This window comes from Maylandia zebra, linkage group LG7 (genome assembly GCF_041146795.1).
Source record: "Maylandia zebra isolate NMK-2024a linkage group LG7, Mzebra_GT3a, whole genome shotgun sequence".
Lineage (NCBI taxonomy): Eukaryota > Metazoa > Chordata > Actinopteri > Cichliformes > Cichlidae > Maylandia > Maylandia zebra.
The window spans coordinates 33079688-33103010 of record NC_135173.1 but is presented as its reverse complement, the minus strand read 5'-3'; the positions used below and the strand labels follow the sequence as shown (position 1 = coordinate 33103010).

The 23323-nt window shown below is 40.0% G+C and overlaps 1 protein-coding gene across 2 annotated transcripts; it reads left to right on the top strand.

Annotated features, from left to right (window-relative positions):
• The first annotated feature begins 3232 nt into the window (after positions 1-3232).
• Positions 3233-22059, top strand: LOC101477873 (uncharacterized). Of its 2 annotated transcripts, none has more exons than XM_076886258.1 (6): positions 3233-3456; positions 14584-14725; positions 15179-15626; positions 15922-16164; positions 16295-16542; positions 17932-22059. In XM_076886258.1, exons 2-6 carry the CDS (start codon positions 14592-14594, stop codon positions 20216-20218), a joined length of 3360 nt encoding a protein of 1119 aa, XP_076742373.1. In that variant the 5' UTR covers positions 3233-3456; positions 14584-14591; the 3' UTR covers positions 20219-22059. The 2 variants fall into 2 exon arrangements, with proteins under 2 accessions (XP_076742373.1, XP_076742372.1); XM_076886257.1 differs by lacking the exon at positions 3233-3456 and adding an exon at positions 7860-7920.
• Positions 22060-23323: the final 1264 nt, after the last annotated feature.

The following is a 23323-nucleotide window of genomic DNA, read 5'->3' as shown; positions in this document are numbered from 1 at the left end:
TTCTTATTGGTTGGCTTATATATATACTACACTGGCAATCCACTCATCTGCCTTGACAAACATATGAACTTAAGTGACATCTCATTTTCAATCCATAGGCTTTAATATGATGTTGGTCGAAGGCTCCACAAGGTTTAGTGTTTATGGGAATTTGGGATTATTTTTCCAGATGTGATCTGAGGTCTGACACTGATATTGAATGTAAAGACCTGGAATGGCTTGCGGTCTCTGCTCTGTCTACCTCTGTCTCTGCCCCCCCTCCACCAAACATTTACATTTGGCACAAAAGCCATAAAGAGCCCATTCCATGAAGCTCTCTACACACCATTATTGTGATAATCTGAAGGCCACATGGGGTTTGGATCTGTAGTGATTGACTGCAGAAAGTAGTGACCTCTGTGCTATCCCCATCAGCATCGACTCACCCCACTCTGTGGTATTACATGGCCTCATTCTTACACAGATGTTTGTCTGCATACCTAGCTGCTTAATTCTATACACCTGTACTGAAGTGATTGGAACATCTCAATTCAATAATTTGAACAGGTGAGTGAATACTTTTGACAATATAGAGTAAAACACGTTTAAAGAATTTGTTGCATTTGTTGCCAGGTCAGACTTGAAAGGATATTTTTAGTAACAAGGACTTTTAGTACACTGATACAAAGATGAAATTAATAAAATTAGTTAACGTCGTATTAATTAAATGACACCACAGAGTGTTGTTTCTCTTTTGATGATCTCTTCAAAACCTGGAAAAAACTTATGAGTGGGAAAAAATACACGTGTAACCACCCACATGTTCTGCCATTTTGTTATTTGATAAACTAACACAATAAAACAGCAGTAATCTTAGCAAACAACTTCATTAAAGAAACATTTGATTTGAATCAAGAAATACTGTACATACACAGCAGTTATAACTTAGTGAAGACTCCTTCACATTAAATCAGTTTTTATTGTAGAAATCGTGATAAAGCCTGTTTGTCTGGTCATCAGTTTGTGTTGCCCTTCTGTAGTTTTCTGTCATCAGCAGCAGGATGATCTGAGGATCCCATTACAGGTGGAGCGGACTCCTGCTGCTGTCTGACCTCACTGAAACCTGACCCGAGAGCAGCACCAATACCTGGTCTGTAACTTCAGTATGTATAGAGAGTTCAGTAAGATGTGTAGGAAGTACATGGTCACATGAGCAGCCCAGCAAACAAGTCATTGGACAGTTCTGGTGATGCCATCAGTCTTTAGTCAAAGTCAAAGTCAAAGTCAACTTTATTGTCAATTCTGCCACATGTACAGGACATACAGAGAATAGAAACTTCGTTACTCTCAATCCCTAGATAAAATAGAAAATATGTCAACAGTGTATTTTGTTGAGTCACACTACACGGCACTGAGCCTTGCAGCCTTATTTCGGTCATCTCAGGTGGCCTTGAAGTATAAATAGTTGTTTACAAACCTTTATTAGTCTAAACAGCAGGAAGTTTCCCATAAATAATGAAGAAATGAGATGTTGTGGACTCTATAATGCTTTCAACAAGTTAATAACTAGAAATGTGGTAACATCACTAGAAATAAATCACACAGGGCTGTAAACAAACAGACAGTTTATCCAGATCATATAAACCACTAAATCTAGAGGTGACACAAAAGGTGAGGTGGGTGGACAACGTCAACAAATAAAGCCCCATCAGAGTATATGTTAAATATTGAAACCTCACAAATATTTCACAGGAATTGACCTCATAGACCATAAAAGGTGAATGTAGACACTATTAAGTCACCCATCCACCTTGGAAAGCCCAGGTTTTCATGGCCAAATGTCATGAAGGAAAACTGTTTATTCTCAAACTGGTTGGTGAGGCAGGGTGGAGGGAGAGGTCATTGCTAGGTGACTGCAGTTGGTTTGGCTGCTAACAAACTTGTCTTTAAACATTTGGCAGCTACTGTACAGGCAGTACTGAAAACACTGGAAGTAAAACACTGGATCTTTTGAAATGTGTTGACTGAGTGCTGACAGTAGCAAGGCACATCTTTTATTTTGAAGATCATGTTCTGTTTCTGGTTTGCTACAGGTGACTGTAGCAATTTAATACCGATCACAAGGATGTTTTTGGTGACATATCCTCTTTATGATTTATTCTGCCTGGCAAGGGCCAGGAACTACTCACCAACCAGCTAGGAAGAGTACATTTTTCTCAGTTGACTGGTGGTTTCCAGATGGTTACCTACCAGTCTGTGGCATTTGCATAGATATGACAATCATTTAAAGCAGTCACACCCTTACCTTTAGGCCTGACCAAGTTAACTCAAGCATGAGTTGTGAAAAGATATGTCACTTCACTGTTGTTATGAAGCAGGAACACTCCACAGAAACCTTTTTTTATCAGGTTGTAAACTTTTGTTAGTCTGTTTATTTCCACCATTTGACCTTAGAACTGAAGAAGCTTCTCGGATGAGAGGTGAAACGTATCCAAGTAACTTAAAGAAGTCCAGACGCTTTTCTTTGCAAGCTCCTTTGACTACGATGACCTGGATGACTGAGAACCTTCACAGACATATCTGTTTATTTCTGTTGTAAAGCTGAACATTTTAATGTGGGAACCTTGGTGAAACTCCTGTATTGCCTTTATTTTTTAGTTGCAGCCAACAAACTGCTATTATGGAGGAAACTGGAATCTTTTCCCACTTAGCAGCTTTTAAATTAATTGGGTAATGGCACAGTCTCCTTTAGCTTTCATTCCCACAAACTTGACACCTTTTTTAAAGCTAGAACCAATTTTGTAAAGCAGGACAGTTTCACTTCCAAGTACTCCAACTGTCAGGAAGACAGTTAACCCAGCTTTTCCCACGGGAGCCTGGATGCCTGCAGTCTGATATGGAGAGGTGTTTCAGACTCTTTGTGCTGATTGGCTGATTGCCAGGCGGCGTGAGAAATCTCTGGAGGAGTAAATGTGCATGTTACAGCTGTTAAAGATTCAAAAACCATTTGGTTTCTGATTGGTTAACACTTGCAAACAGCTGTCCTGTTTGTCTATGCAGCTGCACCTGTTAATTAAAAATCCATTTCGATTGTGCACAATTCATGTCACTTCTCTGTATTTCCATGCAGCCGGCTGCTCCTGTCCTGTTTCTTGTTGCCTCACCCTGAAACTAAATTTAGAGCTCTGGATCTGTTAGCGTATGATGTAAAAATAGCAAAGAAGGGAAGCCTTCTCACCACAGAGCAGAGACACGGGACACACTGAGTGTACGCTGGTAAAAGTTAAAAGCAGAAACGAACTGAAAACAGAGAGAGAGAGAGTAAGACAGGAACCACTGAAGCTGCTGTAAAGTGTAGAGACAGACAGGCGCAGACACTGACAGTCAGTAGTGAACACAAACTGTGGTCCACATTAATGCAGAGTTACATGTAAGAGGGGATTTAAATAAAACATCTGAGACACAGAAAGACTTCAGGTAAGTTGGGATTGTTATTTTTAATTTTACATTTATTGAACTTCCTGTATATTGTAATGAATTAGTCACTCATATAATTCATTTCAATTAGATTGTTGAAGAAAAAAAATACTAAAGATACCGAATGAAGAAAGCTACATTACATGTCTGTGTGCATCTGTAAGTTAGGGCTAGACTATAACACAGAGGCTCAAGGCTCAAATACTGCTAGAAGCATAAAACACTTATCTTGGACATGCCACTGGTCAAGTTGCACTGTGGGTAATGTAGGCTCCCAGGGTTAACTGCTTGGACTGTCAAGTCTTACAATAACAAAAGTATTACATTAATAAAAGCAAAACTTAAAAGACATTTTTAACCCTCTCAGGTCTACATCACCATTGGTGATGACCCAAACCTGAACTCTAACCCTGGGCAGTCAGATTATGTAATTAAAGCTTGTTTTTTATGAATTTCTTCTCTCAGGTCTCATCAATTAGGGATCAAGGAGAACAACCATTTTCACAAACATTAAAAACTTTTCCAGAATAGTCTGTTTACCTTTCTCCAAATGTGGGACAGGATTAGCACCTGATGACTTAGACCTCAGAGAAATAATTTCCACCCACTAACAGAAAACTGTAATAAATGCATTATTTGAAAGACCTAATTTGAGCATATTTGACATATGCTCAAATTAAAAACCCAACATTATCCGTTAATAAGTTAATGTTCCTGAATGCAAAAAGTAACAAAAGGCAACTTTGGTCAGACGTTGATCTAATCTTTACAATAACGACTAAAAGTAAGATTTGAATCCTCTCAAGCCCAGGAGCTCTGATTGTCAGTCCAAGCTTTATTCTTATTTCCTTTTTTGCTTTTCTAACTTTTCTGATTCCTGTACTGTGCTTCAATAAAGCAACATCTTTCATCAGGTACAGAATATGAGAGAAGTTTGCCTTCAGGTCTTTTGAAGACATTGTGAAAGTGTTTATTAGCACCACTACAAAGCATGTGTCATGGTCAGTGTTGGGTAAGTTACTTTAAAATAGTAACTTAGTTATATTACTAGTTACTTCTCTCAAAAGTAACTCAGTTACTTCAAGTTACTCGTTACTTTCAAAGTAACTAGTTACTAGGGAAAGTAACTTTGGTTTTACTCAGAATTCTCTTGTTAATGTGTTTCTTCCATAACTTTGCCAGTCTTCTAGCTTGCTTACTTGCCACAAGTGCACTGTGCCACCTACCAATAGAAAGGAAAAGATAATGTGCATATTTCCACGAGAGAAATCCCACGCCTGGACCGTCATTGACTGCTGCCATGATTCTAGCCTACGTCACAGCGTCATGTGTGCCTTTTACATCCAACACAAAAACTGCAGTCGTGGTGCGTTCGATTGTACTCAGAACTCGGAAATTCTGCCTTCTGAATAGGAAGATGTAGGTAACACCAGACTGCAGATGAGCTGCATACAGGGCTGGACTGGGACAGAAAATTGGCCCGGGCATTTTGACTAGAGACCGGCCCACCATTATAGGAAAAATCATAAAGCCTTTGAATGAAAACAAACACTGTTGTGTCAGTGATGTTCACTGTCTTGATGGTATATATGCATCAATCTATCAATCGTTTGTTGTAAGATTCAGTTAATTATTTTTTAAAAGCTAGACATTTTAAATGAGAATAAGAAAGAAAAGTATTTCTTTGTGCCCCCCTCTCCTTGTTAATGCCCTACATGGCCCCCTGGCAACACTTTGCTAGACCCGCCCCTGCACAGTTACCAGCTGTCAGCTACCTAAAAAAGGATCCTGGTGTTATTTGTCTCTCAGAAACAGTTCATAACTTCCCTTCAACTCATTCATGTCACCTAAAAGGTAAACCTCCTTCTCCATCACCTGTTCAGCTCTGATGATCCAGTAAGGACATCTCCTGGTTTCATCTTCATGTTTCCCTCTCACCACATATACAAACCATATCATGATCAGCAGCTTTTTTATAGCTGTGGCTCCAGCAAACATCAGCTGATACTAGAAATTAATATTAAATAAATTCTAACAATAGCTGATCAAGCTTAAACGTGCTGCTGTTGTTTAGCGCGACATCCGCTGGTTTCCTCTTTCGGCGCAAAGTGGGCGATAAACAAACAAGAGAGCCGATCAGCTGATCACTGATCAGTTTTCATGATTGAAGTAGAAACGGGAGAGGGAGGGGGGAGGATGAGAGAAGAAGAGGCAGCTGTGCAGCAAAGACACAGAATAACTCCAGCTTTGTGCCTTTTCCATTGTAGCTGAAGTCCGGGGCAAACTTTTCACCTCAATAAGAAACGTGTAATATTTTCTCTGAATACCAGACGGGACGGTTGGCAACTCTAATAACTTATGAACAAAATAAAGTTCAACATCATTAACTTCATAGCACCCACCCAGCTGTATAGAAACTCCGTCATGCTAGCTAGCACGCAGTATGGAAAAAGTCAGAATAACGAAAACAAACTCCACCTAAACTTGGTTCATATCTGACCCAGAGAGACTGCAGGTCATAACTTCTTACCTGAAGTTCAGTTCACACTTGGACCGGCGGCCGCCTCGGGTCTCTTTTCCTTCTGCGTCCCTTTTCCTTCATCCACCTGCTGGCTTCCACCATTTGCTAATGTTACTGAATCTGTGGAAGCTCCGCGATAGCCACCACACGAAGTAACGAGTAACGACCCTATCTAAATCCCAGTAACGACTAACGCGTTCCTGATTTTGGCATAATAACTAGTTACCATGCTCGTTACCACAATAATAACGTAGTTACTGTAACGTGTTACTTAATAACGCGTTAGTCCCAACACTGGTCATGGTGCTATGGTTTTGTGTTTTTGAACTTGGATTCTCTTTTAATGAACTTAAGTTTTGGTTTGTTTGGTTAGTGTTTGGATTTTTGGTTTCTTTTGATCTCTTTTGTGAGTTTTAATTGATGTGATATTAAGTCTTTGTTTCCATTTTTTACTTTATGATTATTATAGTGCTGCGTTTAAGTTATTGTCATATCTTTTCTTCTGATTTATGTACTGAGCAATTGTAGTACTGTGTTAATACCTTTGTCCCCCGGTGTTCTTTTCTCACTGACATGTCTGTGTTAGTTCTCTGTTGGTTATTTCCTGTTTTACTTTGAAAGTCCTTTATGTGCCATGTGTCATTTTTATTTCCTGTCTAGCTTTCCCCCTGTTTCCCTGATTCTCTTCGCCTGTTGATGGTTGCTTTTTTTTATGCTCCCTCCTGTTTCTTGTGGTGTAATTAGTCCACCGTTCATGTTAAGTCCCTTTTTTTGTCTTTGCTGATTCGCGGTTCTCTCTTGTGCTGTACTTTTCACAATTCTGTGTGATTTTCTGTGTTTCTGAATTTCTGTATCATTATCCTTTAGACTTAGTTTATATTTAACTTTTTTATCAGCCATTAAAGCTCCCTTTTTGTTACTTTGTCCTGCATTTGGGTCCTCATATCTGCACTGCACCAGTTGTGGCAGGATTACTTTACTAACCAAGCAATTTTGTTGACAAAACCTAAAAGTTCAACACAAAAGTTTAGTCAGGACAGGAGCACTCAGAAACCTGTGTGTTCTCATACCCCCGCATCCTCCAACTTACAAAGAAAAATGAAAACTGTTAACCACTTCCTCAGACTCCGAGGAGAGGACGGATAACAGTTTTAACTTTGTGTCAAAAATAAAGAGAGATATGCATCTTTAGCCTAGATAATCATAGCTGATACTTGCAATCTGTGGTATGTTTGGAAAGGTTTCATTTCATTTATATTTGTAACCCTTCCAGGCCTGTAGTCATTTCTTTTCTTGAGTTTATTGTCATTTGATTCTTGTTAAGTGTCCGATGGGGAAATCCTGAACACTGAGGTGGTGAAGGAGATGTGAGGTCATTTTCTAATTTTAGTTCACCATTAGTCTGTTAAGTATGCTTCATTTATTTACACAGACACTGCTAAGTCCAGAGTCAGTTTTTCAAGCAGACACAGATTAAAGGCGGGGACCTTTCTGAGTTCACTGTAACTCTGACTCTGGTTGTCCATATTATTGTAGTTTATCAAAGTATCATATACATATCCTGTGTATAATTTGACTGATTATTTCTAGAAAATGTTGAGAATCTTCATTTTATTTAAATAGTGAAAGCCTCTCTCTATTTTTGAATCATAATGAACTGAAGAGTACAAACCATTGACTGACAGCAAAGGCATTAACATATACACATTTTCAGATTAAAATGAACAAACTGACATTATTATTATGTTTAAATGACACAGAATCTCCATCTTTCCTGAATCAGTGTTGTGATGTTTTGTTGTTGTCGCTCCTTGAAGAAGAGCTGAGTTTAATTTTAGAGCATAAGTGGTGGTCTGGTGTCACAGTTACATGAGCCAGTATTCAACAAGACGCTGCACTGAGAACTGGACCAAAGCTGGGCTCAAAACTGTGTTGAACTATCGGTATGTATCTAAGAGGAGACTGGGTGGTGATTACTTTTTAAGTACCAATTTAAAATGTTGGAACGGTTTCATATCGAATACCGTTTCTGAATTCAATACGGAATGAAAGTATGTTTATCTAGATAAGCTCAGTGGTGTATTAGCAACTTAATTTACTGATTACTCAAAACTGGAAACATATTTTGAAAAGCCATACAGAGAAAACAAGGTAAAGAATGGACATTTGGTGTGTTGTGTTTATAGGCTGCAAATGTTGTGCTACATTTCTGGGTTGTATTGTGTTTGTGTACTGTGGGAATTGTGATGATCTTCTGAATAGGTTCACTACTTCAAAGTTTAGTCTATGTCTTTGAAATTATTGCAGTATAACTTGGGAAAACAGTAAAGTGTCAAATTAATCAGTCAAACTGAAAAACCAAACTAAACTTCAAGGAATACAGTCAAGGTAGACAATATGACATCTGAACTAAGAAATAAAAACCTGGAAAGGATATTTTAATAATTCGTTTTAATAATAAATGTTGTAATGAATAACCAAATGATGCTCCATGGTGCAGTTGTTAACATATTTACCTTACACTCCAAAGATCTCCATTTTGAGACCAGATAGAAATCTGTGTCTCAGTATCTCGCAAGACCCCACAAGAAAGTTAATAACAATAATCTATGTAACATTTTTCATTTTGAGGCGCATTGTTCCAAGAATGTGCAGCATACGTCTAATTTTTTTTCCTGCAATCTTGAATAACTAATGACACTTAAAGTCAGAAGTAGCCCATGATGTACTTTAGGAAGAAGTAAAAGAATCAACAGATCTCTGGTGATTCTTTACCAGCACACCAAAAAAAAAAAAGCCCCATTTTCAACACAGGTGCCTTTGCAAGAGACAAAACCTTTTAAGGAACTCAATTTCCTGCATCAGTTTCCAGTGGATAAATCAGGGTCTAAATGAGGAATACAGACATCCAATTCCAGTCTGGCATGTACACATTCTTCCTACCGCTGTCGCATTATTGTTATTATTAAATCCTTTATAGTCTCATTGAAATTTAGATCTATTTTTAGAGACGTGTACAACAAACAGTCCAAATATTGAGACAAACAGCTACACTGATCACAAATCAAGAAAAACATATGCAAAACTAGTTGCAGATAGACAAATATAACCTTTTAAAATGTTCCAGTTGAATCACAGAATGCAGTTTCATAGTTTTTTGTAGCTCGTTACATTTATTGGCTGCAAATTATTTCCAGTTTTTCCAAGTTCAGTATGAACAGCAAGTACAGCTAATGTTAAATGTCCTGTGACCTGATGCTGTAAGTACTCACTTTAAATTCAAACAAGAAGTAGAGGTCTTCTATTTGCTAGGGAGCATTGTCACACTTTTCCATATAACATACAGAGGAGTAAGAAAATACCTGTGATGAGTCATAATGTACTTCTACAAATAATATTTTGATGCATGCTCAGTCATCCACGTAAGTAAATCCCAAAAGGTTGATTCTGTTAATCTGGACGTAACATTTTCAGTAGGAGAAACATTTCGTCACTCATCCAAATTACTTTTTCCGTCTCAGCTGACTGCCACTGAATGAACAACCTCACAGCCCACTGTTCATTCAGTGGGCTGGTTTCAGTTATTAACAGTGTTGGGAAGGTTACTTTTAAAATGTATTCCATTACAGAATACAGAATACATGCCCCAAAATGTATTCTGTAACCTATTCCGTTACGTTACTCAATGACAGTAACGTATTCTGAATACTTTGGATTACTTAATATATTGTGGCGAGTTCAGACAAGGAGGAGACGGAGGTATCGTTTGGTCTTGCTTCCCGTGAGCTAGCCAGGGAGCACAGCCGTTTATTACATTTGCAGAAGAACACACTGCCACTAGCTAACCGCTCAGCGCGGCAACCACAACACACATAGGGCGCCCTCTGACCCCGGAAGGACACACCGTCGCAGCGAGAGGGCGTCACCCGTCACCATGGCAACATACACAAAACATAACTGTACAAGCAGAACCCCGAACAGCCCTGACCCGCTACAATACTATCATGCTTTTTACAACAACGTGAATGTACTATTGCTGTGTGATTTATTACTATTACTGAATTTCCGCGACTCCGAACTGTAGTAAAGGGACCTCTGACTAATGCTGGGCTCACACTGTGCGATTTTTGGCCCATTTTGAGCCGATTTTTGAGTCGTGCGATCGTTTTGGCGATCGGCCCGATTTTGGCCTTCATCGTGCGTCGTGCATCGTGTAGTATACGTGGGGTAACGAGAAGCGATTGACACCTCACGACCAGCTCCCGATCATCAATCGCTTGGTCGTGAGGGTGTCACCGCAGTTTGCCACACTGCGCACGCGCAAACACAAATGTCAGCGAAAAAGACGGCGTAGCACGGCAGTGCAGCGTGTGATCTGGACACAAGCGATGGAGGCACAACCTGTAGAACCATCCGAGCCCTTTCGATGTGGCCTCACAAAATTATCACGACCACAACAACCGTGAAAATAGTTGGATCGACACTGCTGCTCAATCACAGCTGCCTGACCAATGTTTTTCATTAGCAATTTAGCAAAGTTGATGGTGGTGGTGTGTCTGTGTGAGTGAAAGACGGAGAGGGAGAGCGAGCGACAGAATTTCTGTTATAACCTTCATTTTTATGGACGCACAGTGTGAGCACTCAGGTCGCATCAGAGCATCGGGCCGTATAGTGTGAGACCCTGCATCGTGACCTATGAACTTCTAACCCCTGCGAGTCAATCGTACAGTTTGAGCAGGAGCTGAATCGCGCGACTGAAAAAATCGCACAGTGTAAGCCCAGCATAATACGGCGGGGTCCCTGTCGGCTGGTAGCCGAAAAATAGCTCTACTTTGTTGTGTGGGTCAACTTTTCTTGCGACAGACAGAGAGAGGCGTTGAAAGGCTGCTCCAACGGAACTTGTTGTTTTCGGAGGAAAACACGAACACAGTGTACAGTCGAGTCTTAATAGCTTACTTACAACTGGGCTAGTCAGGCACTCTTCTTGGCTGCAGTGGTTATTATTATATTTACATGCTTCCAGCTCCCGTTTTTGCTCGATGACTGCTCGTACCTTTCCACTCCCCTTTTTCTCCCTCCTAGCGCTCACAGACCCATAACGTGTATGGCAGTCCATTCTCCCAGCAGCACGGACTACACTGAACATGATGCTACATTCTTTAGAGCAGTGGTTCTTAACCTTGTTGAAGGTACCGAACCCCACCAGTTTCATATGCGCATTCACCGAACCCCTCTTTAGTGAATTTTTTTTTTTTTCAAATTCAAGACATAGATATGTTTTTTTACTGGTGCACAAAATGAGCCGTACATGAACATCACCTTGTTCAAAGAACAAAACCAACACAATGCATGAACTTACAACAAATTACATACCTGCAAATCAGTGTGACTTCTGCTGTTGCCTTTGAGAGACCAGTTCAGATATGCGTGGCTTCACCTTGGAAAGTGCCAGTCTCATGTCATTTTCACAGAAAAGTCTGTTCCTTTTCTTCGTTTTTATGTCCAGCATCGTCGAAAAGGATTGCTCGCAAAGATATGTTGTAACAAATGGTATAAAAAAATCCAGGGCTTTCTTAGCAATAATTGGATACTTGTCCATTTGTCGACACCAAAACGTTGAGAGTGTTGTTGTTCTGAAGAGTTGCTGTTGAACCTGGCTCTGCTGAATTTCAATGATTTCGTCAAGGTATTCATCATTGACATCTGCTGTCTCAACAGCAAACGTGAACGGCTGTCTCACCCATGCTGGATATGACTCTCTTGTAGGGAAATATCTGTCGAGAGACTTTGCAAGCTCATCTAAGTGCGTTGCAATTGTTTGCTTCAGTTCCGTGGATACAGAAACATCTCAGATTCCAGACACATCTTCGACCTTACTTACACAGTTGTCCAGAAGGGGGAAGTTTGCAAAGTTGTTGTTCTCTGTTCGTCGTTTCCATAACGTTAGCTTTTTTTGAAAAGCCTTCAGGTGTTCTTCCGCTTCTATGATATTGACTCCACCACCCTGCATCTGCTGATTGAGATGATTGAGAGCTGCGAATATATCAGCCATGTACGCTAAAATGAGAATGAACTCAGGATTTTTGAAGCAATCTGCATGACAGTGTTGGTGCTCTTGCAAAAACAGGGCTAATTCCACACGCATGGCAAAAACACGATTCAGCACCTGTCCCCGGGATAACCACCGAACATTAGAATGGTACAGAAGTACCTCGAATTCAGAGCCCATTTCTTTACACAGCTCACTGAAGATGCGGTGCCTCAGAGCACTATTTCGCACATAGTTCACACATTCCACCACGGTTTTTAATACTTCTGCCATTTTTGGGGACAAGGTTTTTGTTGCCAATGCATGCCTGTGCAAAATACAATGAGTCACAATGATGTGTGGTGCATCGGCTTTTACTAGCGCACCAAAACCAGAGTTTCTTCCCAGCATGACGGGAGCTCCATCTGTACAAACTGCAGAAACCATGTCCCATGAAAGATTGTTGTCTCGGAAGAAGTCATCCACAAGCTTCTTCACATCGGCTGCCTTAGTTGTTGTTGTAAGAGGCTTACAAAATAAAAAATCTTCTTTTATCATGTCATCTTTCACATAGCGCACAAAAACAGTAAGCTGGCTTAGATTAGCAACGTCTGTGCTCTCATCAAGCTGAAGGCTGAATTTTGCCGGGCTTGAAATCAGATCGGCGACTACTTGAGCCAAGATGTCTTTACTCATGTCTTCTATTCTGTCGCTGACGGTGTCATTTGAAAGAGGAATTTGTGATAATTTACCTTCGGCCGCTGTTCCGAGTATCAGATTTGCCATCTTTAACGCGGCTGGTTTCACGAGTGTTTCACCAATGGTGTGTGGCTTGCCCTGCTTTGCGATCAGGTAAGCAACTTCGTACGATGCTGTGAGGATCGGTTTGTTAACGGGTACAAATCCAAGAGCAGGCAGAGTGGGCCTTTCATCGAATCTGGCTCTCTTCACCTTGAATTCAGCAAGTGTTGTGTTCTTGTATTCCCCGTCTCCATGCAGCTTCAAGAAGTGTTCCTTTAGTTTTGCCGGTGCGAGACTAGAGTTGCTCAACTTGGCGTTGCAAATCATGCAGATAGGACGCTCACTCCCATCACGTTCCGTGATACATGTAAATCCATACTGTACATATTCGTCCAACCACTTTCTTTTTTTGCCCGGCATAGTTAGTATGGATTAAAATGTTAAAAAAAAAAATCACGCGAAGTACTACCACGACATTCACATGTTGACTACTGCGCGCGCTACATTCCCCGCAGGCCTGATTGGCCAAGCAGTGTAGCATGATCGTCTGCAGCCAGTGATGGCCAGAAGGGGGCGTGTCATCACAAATTTACAAGATAATTCGGGCGTGGCTGGACCTCTGCGACCTCCGCAGTGGAGGCTCTGCCGAACCCCTGAGACCGACTCACCGAACCCCTAGGGTTCGATCGAACCCAGGTTAAGAACCACTGCTTTAGAGCTATGCTTGTAGCATTCTGCCTGTTAGCTTAGCACAACAACAACAACAACAACGAAAAGGCGCTCTCTCACCCAGGAAACACACAGTCGCAGAGAGAGAGAGCGTCGCCCTGTAACCATGGCAACCGTAACGCTGCCGCCTGGAACAAAAGAACGTAGCTGTCAAACAAAACCCAAACAGTCCTGACCCGCGACAAAATGAAACAGGAAAGTACCGCAGTGTAATCCATTTATTTCAACAAAGTAACTGTATTCTGAATACCACCTTTTTAAACGGTAACTGTAACGGAATACAGTTACTCATATTTTGTATTCTAAATACGTAACGGCGGTACATGTATTCCGTTACTCCCCAACACTGGTTATTAAGCAAATGTACTGTTTATAGGGTTTGAGAAACCTGCAGTCAGCTGAGACTGAAGAAGTCATTTGGATGAGGGACGAAACGTTTCTCCCACTGAAAACGCTACATTCAGATGAACAGAATAAAAAAAAATATCAACCTTTTGGGTTCTACAGATATAGAAACATGCATGCCTGCAGCATCTCCACAATCAAGCACAGACAAAATTGTTGATTGTGCAATCATCGAGTTGTTCATGAGAAACAAGATTTGTTTCTAAACAAAAAATCCATTGTTCATCATTTTTCTTGAAAGCTGTTCCACTTTTTCCCCCCCCCTCATGGCAGGTCTGCCACAAACGTCATTTTAAATCAACAAATGGAATTTTTTTTTACTCCACACTCATGGGAGTCATACTTTTGATTGTTGTTGTCAGTATTTTCTTTGGCTATGAGTTTTGACCAAAGACCAGGCTGCTTCAACTTAGCTGAGGGTTTGCCTGACATGGACCAAATAACAGACACATTGTAGCATATGGACCACATTTGGCTCACAAAGTTGCTGAAACCACTGTCAAGCCTATAGTTCACAAGTTTTGGGTTACATTTGGTCTATTCAACATTTTTTCCAGTGCTGTAGCTGACCAGGCCTTAAGAATTAGAGATTGGATCCTAATGTTTCTGTCATTTGGGGAAAAAAAACTCTAAAGGCTTCTTATGGTTGTTTTATCATTATTATTATTATTATTATTATTATTATTATTTCTACATCTCTCAGGTAACAAGATGTTGTCTACAAAGGGGGAGCAGAGAACATTCAGCAATGGGCGTCTGAGAGACCAGTGGGAGAAGAGAGCCCAGAGCATCGCCGACGACAACAAAAAAGAGGAACAATGGAAGCAGAAAAGTTCCACCAATCTGTGAGAATAAACCTTTTTTTTTGTACAATGTAAAGAAAATGTTGAAAATTTGAAAATGCAGCTATAAAGATTTTCAGATTTTTATCTTATAATTTATTTCCCAATTTATTATCACATTATTCTACGAATTCCTGAATCACCTCCATCATTCAAAGACAACAGTAAAATCAAACTTTAATGTCAATAGATAACTGGTCCAAAGGTACTTGTTTATGGAGCTTGGGCTGACTTGAAAAGACGCAGAAGTTTGTTTCTGGTCAAACATTTTTAAAAAGTAAGTTTTACATAAAATACATTTTAATTTTCACAAATCATTTAATTAATAATTTGAGACCAGCCTGTAATCGCCAGCCAGGAGGTTTGGTCCTTGGTCCACAGCTGATGAATGTTTCTGTACCTAAGATCTGTATTCATATACACTGATCCAGCGTGTTTTTTTGTTTTAATCTGCAGGCTACTCTCAAAATGGAACTATCACTGGCTGGTTGCTAATGGAGACAAGATGAAAGATGGCATGAGTGAGTTTAAGAGGGTCACAAGTGGTGCAGCTGAAGCAGAAAAAAACAAGCCCAGAATTCGATTCAAAGTTGTCCCTCCTCCTCCCAAACCCAAAGCCGAGCCTCCTCCTCCACCACCTCCTCCGAGAAGGTCAACATCACCCAGACTTCGAAGGCAAAAGCGCAAAGTAGAGGTTGATGCATTTCGAATTTGCTGGAAGGACTCCTGGATGAGCTTGAAGCCACCAAAGTATCTTTTTCTGAAAGCCCAAGAGTTGCAAACCAGAATTCTAGGGTTCACAACCATAGAGCTAACTAAGAACAGCAAGTACAAAGCAAAGGGAAGCGGACTGAAGGGTGAATGGATGTTTCCTGCTCATAAGTGGAATCAATCCTGGAAACAGGTACAAACACTAAAATTTAATATTGCCTGCAGTTTTTGAGGTCTGGGAAATATTTTGGGTACAGTCCTGACTACACGACATAGCTTAATAGAAGGAACTTCCAAGGTGCCATACATGTAAAAGTGCCTAAAACACCCAAACAGGGTCAGAAGAAAAATAAACAAAACAAATCGTTAAATATCCTTCAAGGGACAAGTCACCTGATCTTAATCAAACAGAGTTTGCTGTTCAGTTAACATCCTGTTCAGATTTTGTAGATAACTTTGCAGTGTTGTCTTGTTTTTCTTGTTTCCAGGTGAAGAGTCCAGGCCAGGTGGAGCTTTCTGAGGCAAAACAGTTTCACTGGGATATTCTATTTCAAAGAGAGAACGTTTGTAAGGTTGCGATAGAAACATATTCTCTTCCTGTTTGGGCTGGTACCTGGAAGATCATGAACTTTCCCTTCAGGCAGGAGAAAAAGGACTGGGATCATATCTGGACTGACTACCAACAAAACCTAACCAACAACTTTGATCAAATACAACAGCTAGAGGAGGAGGTGGGGATCATTACAATGACTGTTGTATTGTTGATTTCTGCTCTTTATGGTTTGGCCAGATGCTACATGAGCACTGAATCAGATAAACACTTATTAATATTTGTATTACCACTCTTGAATCATCAAACAGGATGAACCCTTTGACTGGGAGGATTCATGGAAAATGTCTGGAGCAGATTTTGAAACAAACGACTTCACAGATGATGAGACGCTAAGTGAGAGTTCCTTCAGTGCGGACGCTGAAGTTATGATGACTATAACTGATGTGTGCGTACCAGGATGGAGCAAATCCTGGCTACTGTCAGCAGCTCCTCCAGAGGAAGGTGAAGAACGGCAGAAAAGCTGGAGCACTTGCTGGGGATATAAGCAGCAGCTCAGGTGAGTTACCACTGTGTTCTGCACCTGATGCTAAACATAAAAGGGCTATATTTGTAATAAGATTCATGAAGACTTGTTATCTTGCGTTATGATAAGGCGACTTGATAGTTTGTAAAACTCCACAAAAAACACAGACCTTCAAACAGGCACATTTTTCTACACCTGATGCTTTCTGGCTAACATTCACACGCTGATGAATGCATCAAAGAGCAACTTGGGGTTCCGTTTCTTGCCCAAGGCAAGCAGACTGGAGTAGCCAGGGATCAAACCACCAAGCTTCCAGTTAGTAGAGGGCCTGCTCTAATTCTTGCTCTACCTAGGTTTGAAAGCTTTTGTTCCCTAATAAATGAAATGGTCATCTAAAAACAATTTTGCATTTACTCAGGTTATCTTTGTCAACTATCACAATTTGTCAAACAGGCAAAAAATAAACTTTGTTTAGTGGTTTCTTGTTTCCTGTTTTATTGTGAAAGTCTATGTCTCATGTGAGCGTGTTCAGTTTACCTCCCTTGTCTCGTCTCGTTAATCACTCCCAGCTGTGTCCCCCACCTGTCTGTAATCTCCCTGTGTTTCTCTGAGTGTTTTTAGGTCGTGTTTTCTGTCATTGTAGTGGCTGGTCTGTCTGTGTATCCACCATGCTTCATGATGTCCGTCGTCATTTACCTCTGCTCATCCTCCTTCATGTTCAGGTCCTGGTTTGTGTTCAGTAGTTTAGTTGTTCTCAGTTTAAATAGTTTTCAGTCCCTTTTGCTGTTTCTCCATTTGCATTTTGTGTTCAATAAACCACCTCACCTTCACTACTGCAATTAGATCCTCCTTTATTATTTCCCCACGGCTCACTCCACTCGCCGTGACACAAACAGAAACAAAACAGCTACAAAACCCCTCTGTTTTGGAGTTGCATGTTTTTTTTGGTTGTTTTTGTGATCTTCCCAAAGATGGACCTGATGAGCAAATCAGCTCAAATGTCTTCAGATTCAATTCAATTCAGCTCAGTTTTATTTATATAGCGCTAAATCACAAAATCAGTCCCCTCAAGTAGCTTTGTATTATACGGTAGACCTTACAATAATACATGCAGAGACCGGTTGGGGAAGGAAGACAGGATAAAAGACATGCTGTGGACGAGAGCTGGAGATTAATAACAACTATGAATCAGTGCAGAGAGGTCTATTAACATATAGTGAGTGAGAAATGTGAATGCATGGGAATCTCCCAGCAGCATCCCCCTTTTGCAGCATAACAAAGGGAGGATTCGGGGTCACCTGATCCAGGCCTAACTGATTCAGCCCTAGCCTGAATCACACATGGTTTACTATTTCTACTGTTATATTTCTATGAAAAGTTCTTCTTCATGTCCATTTAACCAAACCGTGATTTCATCCACAGGTGGTGCAAAGCTTCTGTAAACTCCAATCATCAACACAGTGCCATGCTGGAGAGAAAACGCAAAGCTACAAACTTCCTCTTCACATCAGAGTTGGACGAGGAGATGACAGACACCACTGAGTGGATGGAGGCCTGGAAGGCTCCAAGAGGATGGTTTAAGGTAGAGGAGGAGGAAACAGAGGAGGAGGGGGAAGCAGAGGAAATATATGTCAAAGGGGAGGAGGATGATGAAGGAGTGAATAATGAGGACAGAGATATGGATGAGGAAGAGGAGGATGGAAATCTGGATGGTGTGGAGGAGGATGAAGGAGTTGAAGAGGAGGAAGCTTTCAATAAAAATAATGTGGACAAAAAACTAGAAAAGGAGAGAAAAATAGAAATAGTTATAGAAAAGAAAGAAAAAGCCCTTAACAAGAAGGCTGAAGATGATGAGGAAGAAGATGAAGGAGTGGATGAAAATGAGGAGGAGGAGGAAGAAGAGTATGAAGATACTGACAACAAGAAGGAGGGCAAGGAAGAAGACAATGAAGAGGAACAGGATGAAGATGGTGGAAGGGAGGATGGAAACAAAAAAGGCAATCAAAAAGATGACAATGAAACAGATAACGATGAGGAGGAGAAAGAAGAGGAGGAGGTGGAGGAAGGGGATGAAAAAACTAAGGTAGAGAAGCAGGAAAAAGACACAAATGAAAATGATGAGGGTGAAGTAGAAGAGGAAGAGCAGGACAGTGAATTGAATGAAGATGAAAGGGATGACAAAGTGGAAAAGCTGAATGAGGAAGGCACAGACGAAGAAGAGGAAGTGAATGCAGAAATAAAGGAAGAAGAGGAGGAGGAAGACATAGAAGATGAGGAAGAGGAGAACAAGAATGGCATAAATGAGGAGAAAGGAAACCATGATGGTGGCAGGGATGAAGATGCAGAGGTAGATGAGGAAGAGGAGGAAGATGAAGATTATAATAACAATGATGATGAAACAAATGTATGTGAAAAAGAAAAATACAAAGAGATGGACAAGAAAGATAAAGGTGGAGAAGAAGAAGAAGAAGAAGAAGAAGAAGAGGAGGAAGAAGAAGAATCAAAAGAAGGAAAAGAAGAAGAAGCAAAAGAAAAAGAAGAAGATGAAGAAGAAGCAAAAGAAGGTGAGGAAGAAGAAGAAGAAGAGGAAGAAGAAGAAGAAGAAGCAAAAGAAGAAGAAGAGGAAGAAGAAGAAGAAGAAGCAAAAGAAAAAGAAGAAGATGAAGATGAAGAAGAAGAAGAAGCAAAAGAAGGAGAGGAAGAAGAAGAAGCAAAAGAAAAAGAAGAAGATGAAGAAGAAGAAGCAAAAGAAAAAGAAGAAGATGAAGATGAAGAAGAAGAAGCAAAAGAAGGAGAGGAAGAAGAAGAAGAAGAAGAAGAAGAAGAAGAAGAAGAAAAGGGAGAGGGTGGTGGGGATGAAAAAAATGAAACAGAAAGAAATAAGAGTAGTAGAGTTAATGTAGATAAGGAGGAAGATGAAAAAGATGAAGATGATGACAAAGCTGATGAAGATGAAGAAGAGGATGATGTGCAAAAGAATGAAGGCAATAATGTAGATAGCGAGGATGAAGAAGAAGAGAAGGAAGAAGAGGATGAAGCAGACAACGACCAGGAGAGTGATGAGGATGGTAAAGACAGAGAGGAGAATGAAAATGTTGACGAGGAGGAAGGTGGTGTAATATTTGAGAAAGATGAAGAAGAAATTAAAGAGAATGACAAAAAAGCTGACCATCACAAGGATGAGGAAGAGGAGGAGGAGGATGAAGAGAAGGAGGCTGGTGAGAAAGAAAATGAAGCAGAGGTTATAGTAGAGAAAAACACAGAAGAAGAAAAGAAGGTGAAGAAGTCACAGAAAAGAATGAAACATAAGCCCGATGTCCCGCTCCATCTGCAGTTCCACAAACTGAACACCTGCTTTCCCTCCTGGAAGCAGTCATGGATGGTGGCAGTAGCTCACAGAGGAGGTTGTGATGCTGAGGATGAGGCTTACGAAGAGGGTGAGGAATCGGAATTGAGAGCTTGGAAGGACTCATGGAGGATTTGTCGCTATAGAAAGCCAGATGATGATGACGTGGTGTGTTTCTCTATGGAGCACCGGAGTCAGCGGTATATGGGACTGACGCATGAAGAAGACAGCATGCCAAACAGTGAGTGGACTCTGAGCTGGAAAATGAACAAAGAAAAAGATGAAGATGCTGAAGAAGAAGAAGAAGAAGAAGAAGAAGAAGAAGAAGAAGAAGAAGAAGAAGAAGAAGAAGAAGAAAGTTAAAATTTTCTGAGAGGGGAAATTAGAAGTGCTGGGTATTATTTATACCTGATATGAACTAAATGTGTCAAAAGCTGGGATTGTCATGTCTTATTTCAGATGCTGACCAGAGATACTTTTAATCCAAACTTCTGTTCTGCATGTTTAGGTTTAGGCTAGGCTACTGGAAAACTGCAAAAAGATATTTATTTCAACTGTTGATGCCATCAACAACCTCACATGCCCAGAAGGAAGTAACTAATACAGTTAGCAACATGTCTGTGTTTACTTTAGGTCAGATTTGAAAACTACTGATGAGTCGTGATTTTTTTTTTCTTTCTTTACGCTTCTTATATAGTTTGGTGCTGTTTTGTGATCCTTCTTGCTTGAGTGAATGTCAACAATGAAAAGTACAAAGTTAGCATGACAATTAACGGTAGCTATGCAAGCTAGCCAACTCTCAGTCGGTAAAAACAATAGCATTTACATAAGCCCGGAAATCCACAGTTCATTATCAGTGGCTTTCAGCAAGAGTTCTCCAGGTTTTCTTAAGGTCTTTGAGAGTTTTTCTTTTCAGTCATTTTCAGTCCATTCCTTTTCCTTCCCATTTTCAGAGAAATTATTTTTTGTTGTGTATTTGTTAAGCACGAGCCACTTAACACTGGCCACCTAACTCAATGGATAAAAGAGTGTAACCTATGCATAACAACTGAGCAAAGAACCAGTTTTAAAGCATTATTTTACAAAGTTTTTTTGTTACAAAGACACATAATTTAATAAAACTCATGAAACAGTATTTCTGCACAAAACAAACAATTATTAATGGAAAACATGGCTTATATTGACATGGTGTGCAGAGTGTCCTTAACAACTTTGAGGAAACTGATCAAATGGAGGACAAAGAAGGTGCAGAAAATGAAAACAATATGTAACAGTATCTTTATCCAGTGTCCTGCATCTGGCATTTGATTCATCTCCTGTTTCCCAAAGTCCCATCAGAAGTGGTCTCAGTGGAAAGGTGGCTGTCAAGAAGCCATTCATACAGAGGGGAGACAGGGAGAGAGGCTGAGAAGTGCCAAATTACACAAGTACTGGACTAAAAATGCAGTGGTTGAAACAAAGATAAAGTGGTTGACAGCTTAAGAAGAATGTAGGAAAGGAGCCAAATGCCAGTTGGCCTCTTTACACTCAGCATTCGATGCTAAACTAATTTGATAAGTACACTCAGGGAGGATATCCTCCAGAAAGGCCAGCATAAATTTCACAATTTAACTTTTAAAAAAGTTATCCAGATCAAAAGCATAAAATGTTATGGGTTCTTCACTTGCTGATGCTCCAGAGCATCATTTGATTAAACTTTATAAAATCTTCATCTTTGACACTAGAAATTTGATATTAAAAATGATAACATACAAGGAAGTGTCCTGCTATAAGATTACATATTATTATTTTCACGTTTACAGTTATAGCTGCTTTTTCATCCTGTGTTACTAAATTTCTGCTAACTGCCTTCTACTGCTAGACTGTTTGTGTCATTAGACACCAAAGCTCTGAGGGTGTTGTGAAGATGTACAATTTACCCCACATCAAAACATAAAAATCAATAGCCAAGCAGTGAGCAGCTAATGGCTATAATTGGTTAACACAATGTACTGACGGGGTAAAATATGAAGCACTTTAAGAGAGGTGACTGAGGTTTGTCTGATTTTTAAAGTAAGAAAATGTCATATTGGTGTTGTGTAGATGGAAGAGGCTGTGCAGAGATCAGTCTTAAACATTTATATGGTGATGTGCGTCTTTACTGCACTCTTTTGTGATACAGTGAAGATCAAACTGCAACTTTTATTAAAGTTATAAACTGTGAATTTTACAGAAAAAAACTGCGTGTTTGTTTTCGCACAACTTATTCACACTTAATAGCACTACATAAGCACATTTTCAGTATTTTAGTTTCTTCCTGAGAGTGAGCGGTCAAGACTGATGTCAGTCTGCTTCATGTGTGCAGATCAAAATCTCTGTCTTTAGAAATTGAAATAAGTTTATCCAAAGTATTTTGAGAAATCATTAAAAGTAAAAAAAGAAAGAAAGAAGGAAAGAAAGAAAGAAAGAAAGAAAGAAAGGAAAAGAGAGACCCAAACTGAGTTCTAGTGTGGATTTAAATTGGATCTTGGATTTAAATTCAAATTCAAATTCAAAATTTATTTGTCACATACACAGTACGATATGCAGTGAAATACTTAGACAACTGCTCGTGACCTAAAGAAAAAACGACTATGAATAGGATAGGAAATAAATAGGAAAATTAAAATGAAGGGTAAATTTCACTAGGAAAGAATAAATAAAATATAAAAATTAAAGTTAAAAATAAAATAACTGTACAACAAAATACACAATACACAAACACACAATATAGAAATGTATAAGAATATATGAAGAAATATAGAACAACAACAGCAGCTGTACAAGTACTAAATGGTAATTAAGAAATATAATGTCCAGGGTTGTGCAATCCACATGTGTAAGTGTCTTGTGCAGTGCAAATATGCTTAAAGTGATTTATTTAAGTGACTTAGTGATAAAGTGATTCGATTAGATGACCACGCAGTGTAGTTGTGCAGTGGCCACTAGTGTAAACAAATGTCCAGAATGTCCAGTGTGTGTGTAAAAACCATATGTGTGGGTCAGTACTGTGTGGTGGTGTGATTGAGAGACCGTATCGCCTGCGGGATGAAGCTCCTCCTCAGTCTCTCTGTTTTGGTCTTCAGGGAGCAGAATCGCTTTCCTGACCTCAACAGAGAGAACAGTCCGTTGTTGGGATGGCCGAGGTCCTTCACTTGGTCCAGCACCGCCTGCTGTAGATTGAGTGGAGCCTTTCTCATTATACCTTTAGACTGCATAACAAATGCATTACACTGCAAATGTGTTTTTGTGCTGAGGAGTAACATAGTTGAGTGTCCTTTGGGATTAGTGACTAGTGTTAAAGTTTTTGTTAGGTTTGTGCATCAGTGCATTCTCAAACAGAGAGCAAAATCAATTTATTGAATGTGTTTGGAAACTTTTGCTGTAACTTGTGATGGTACAAGAAATAACAAAAGCACAAACCCAGGTTGAGAAAAACACTCGTCTGCT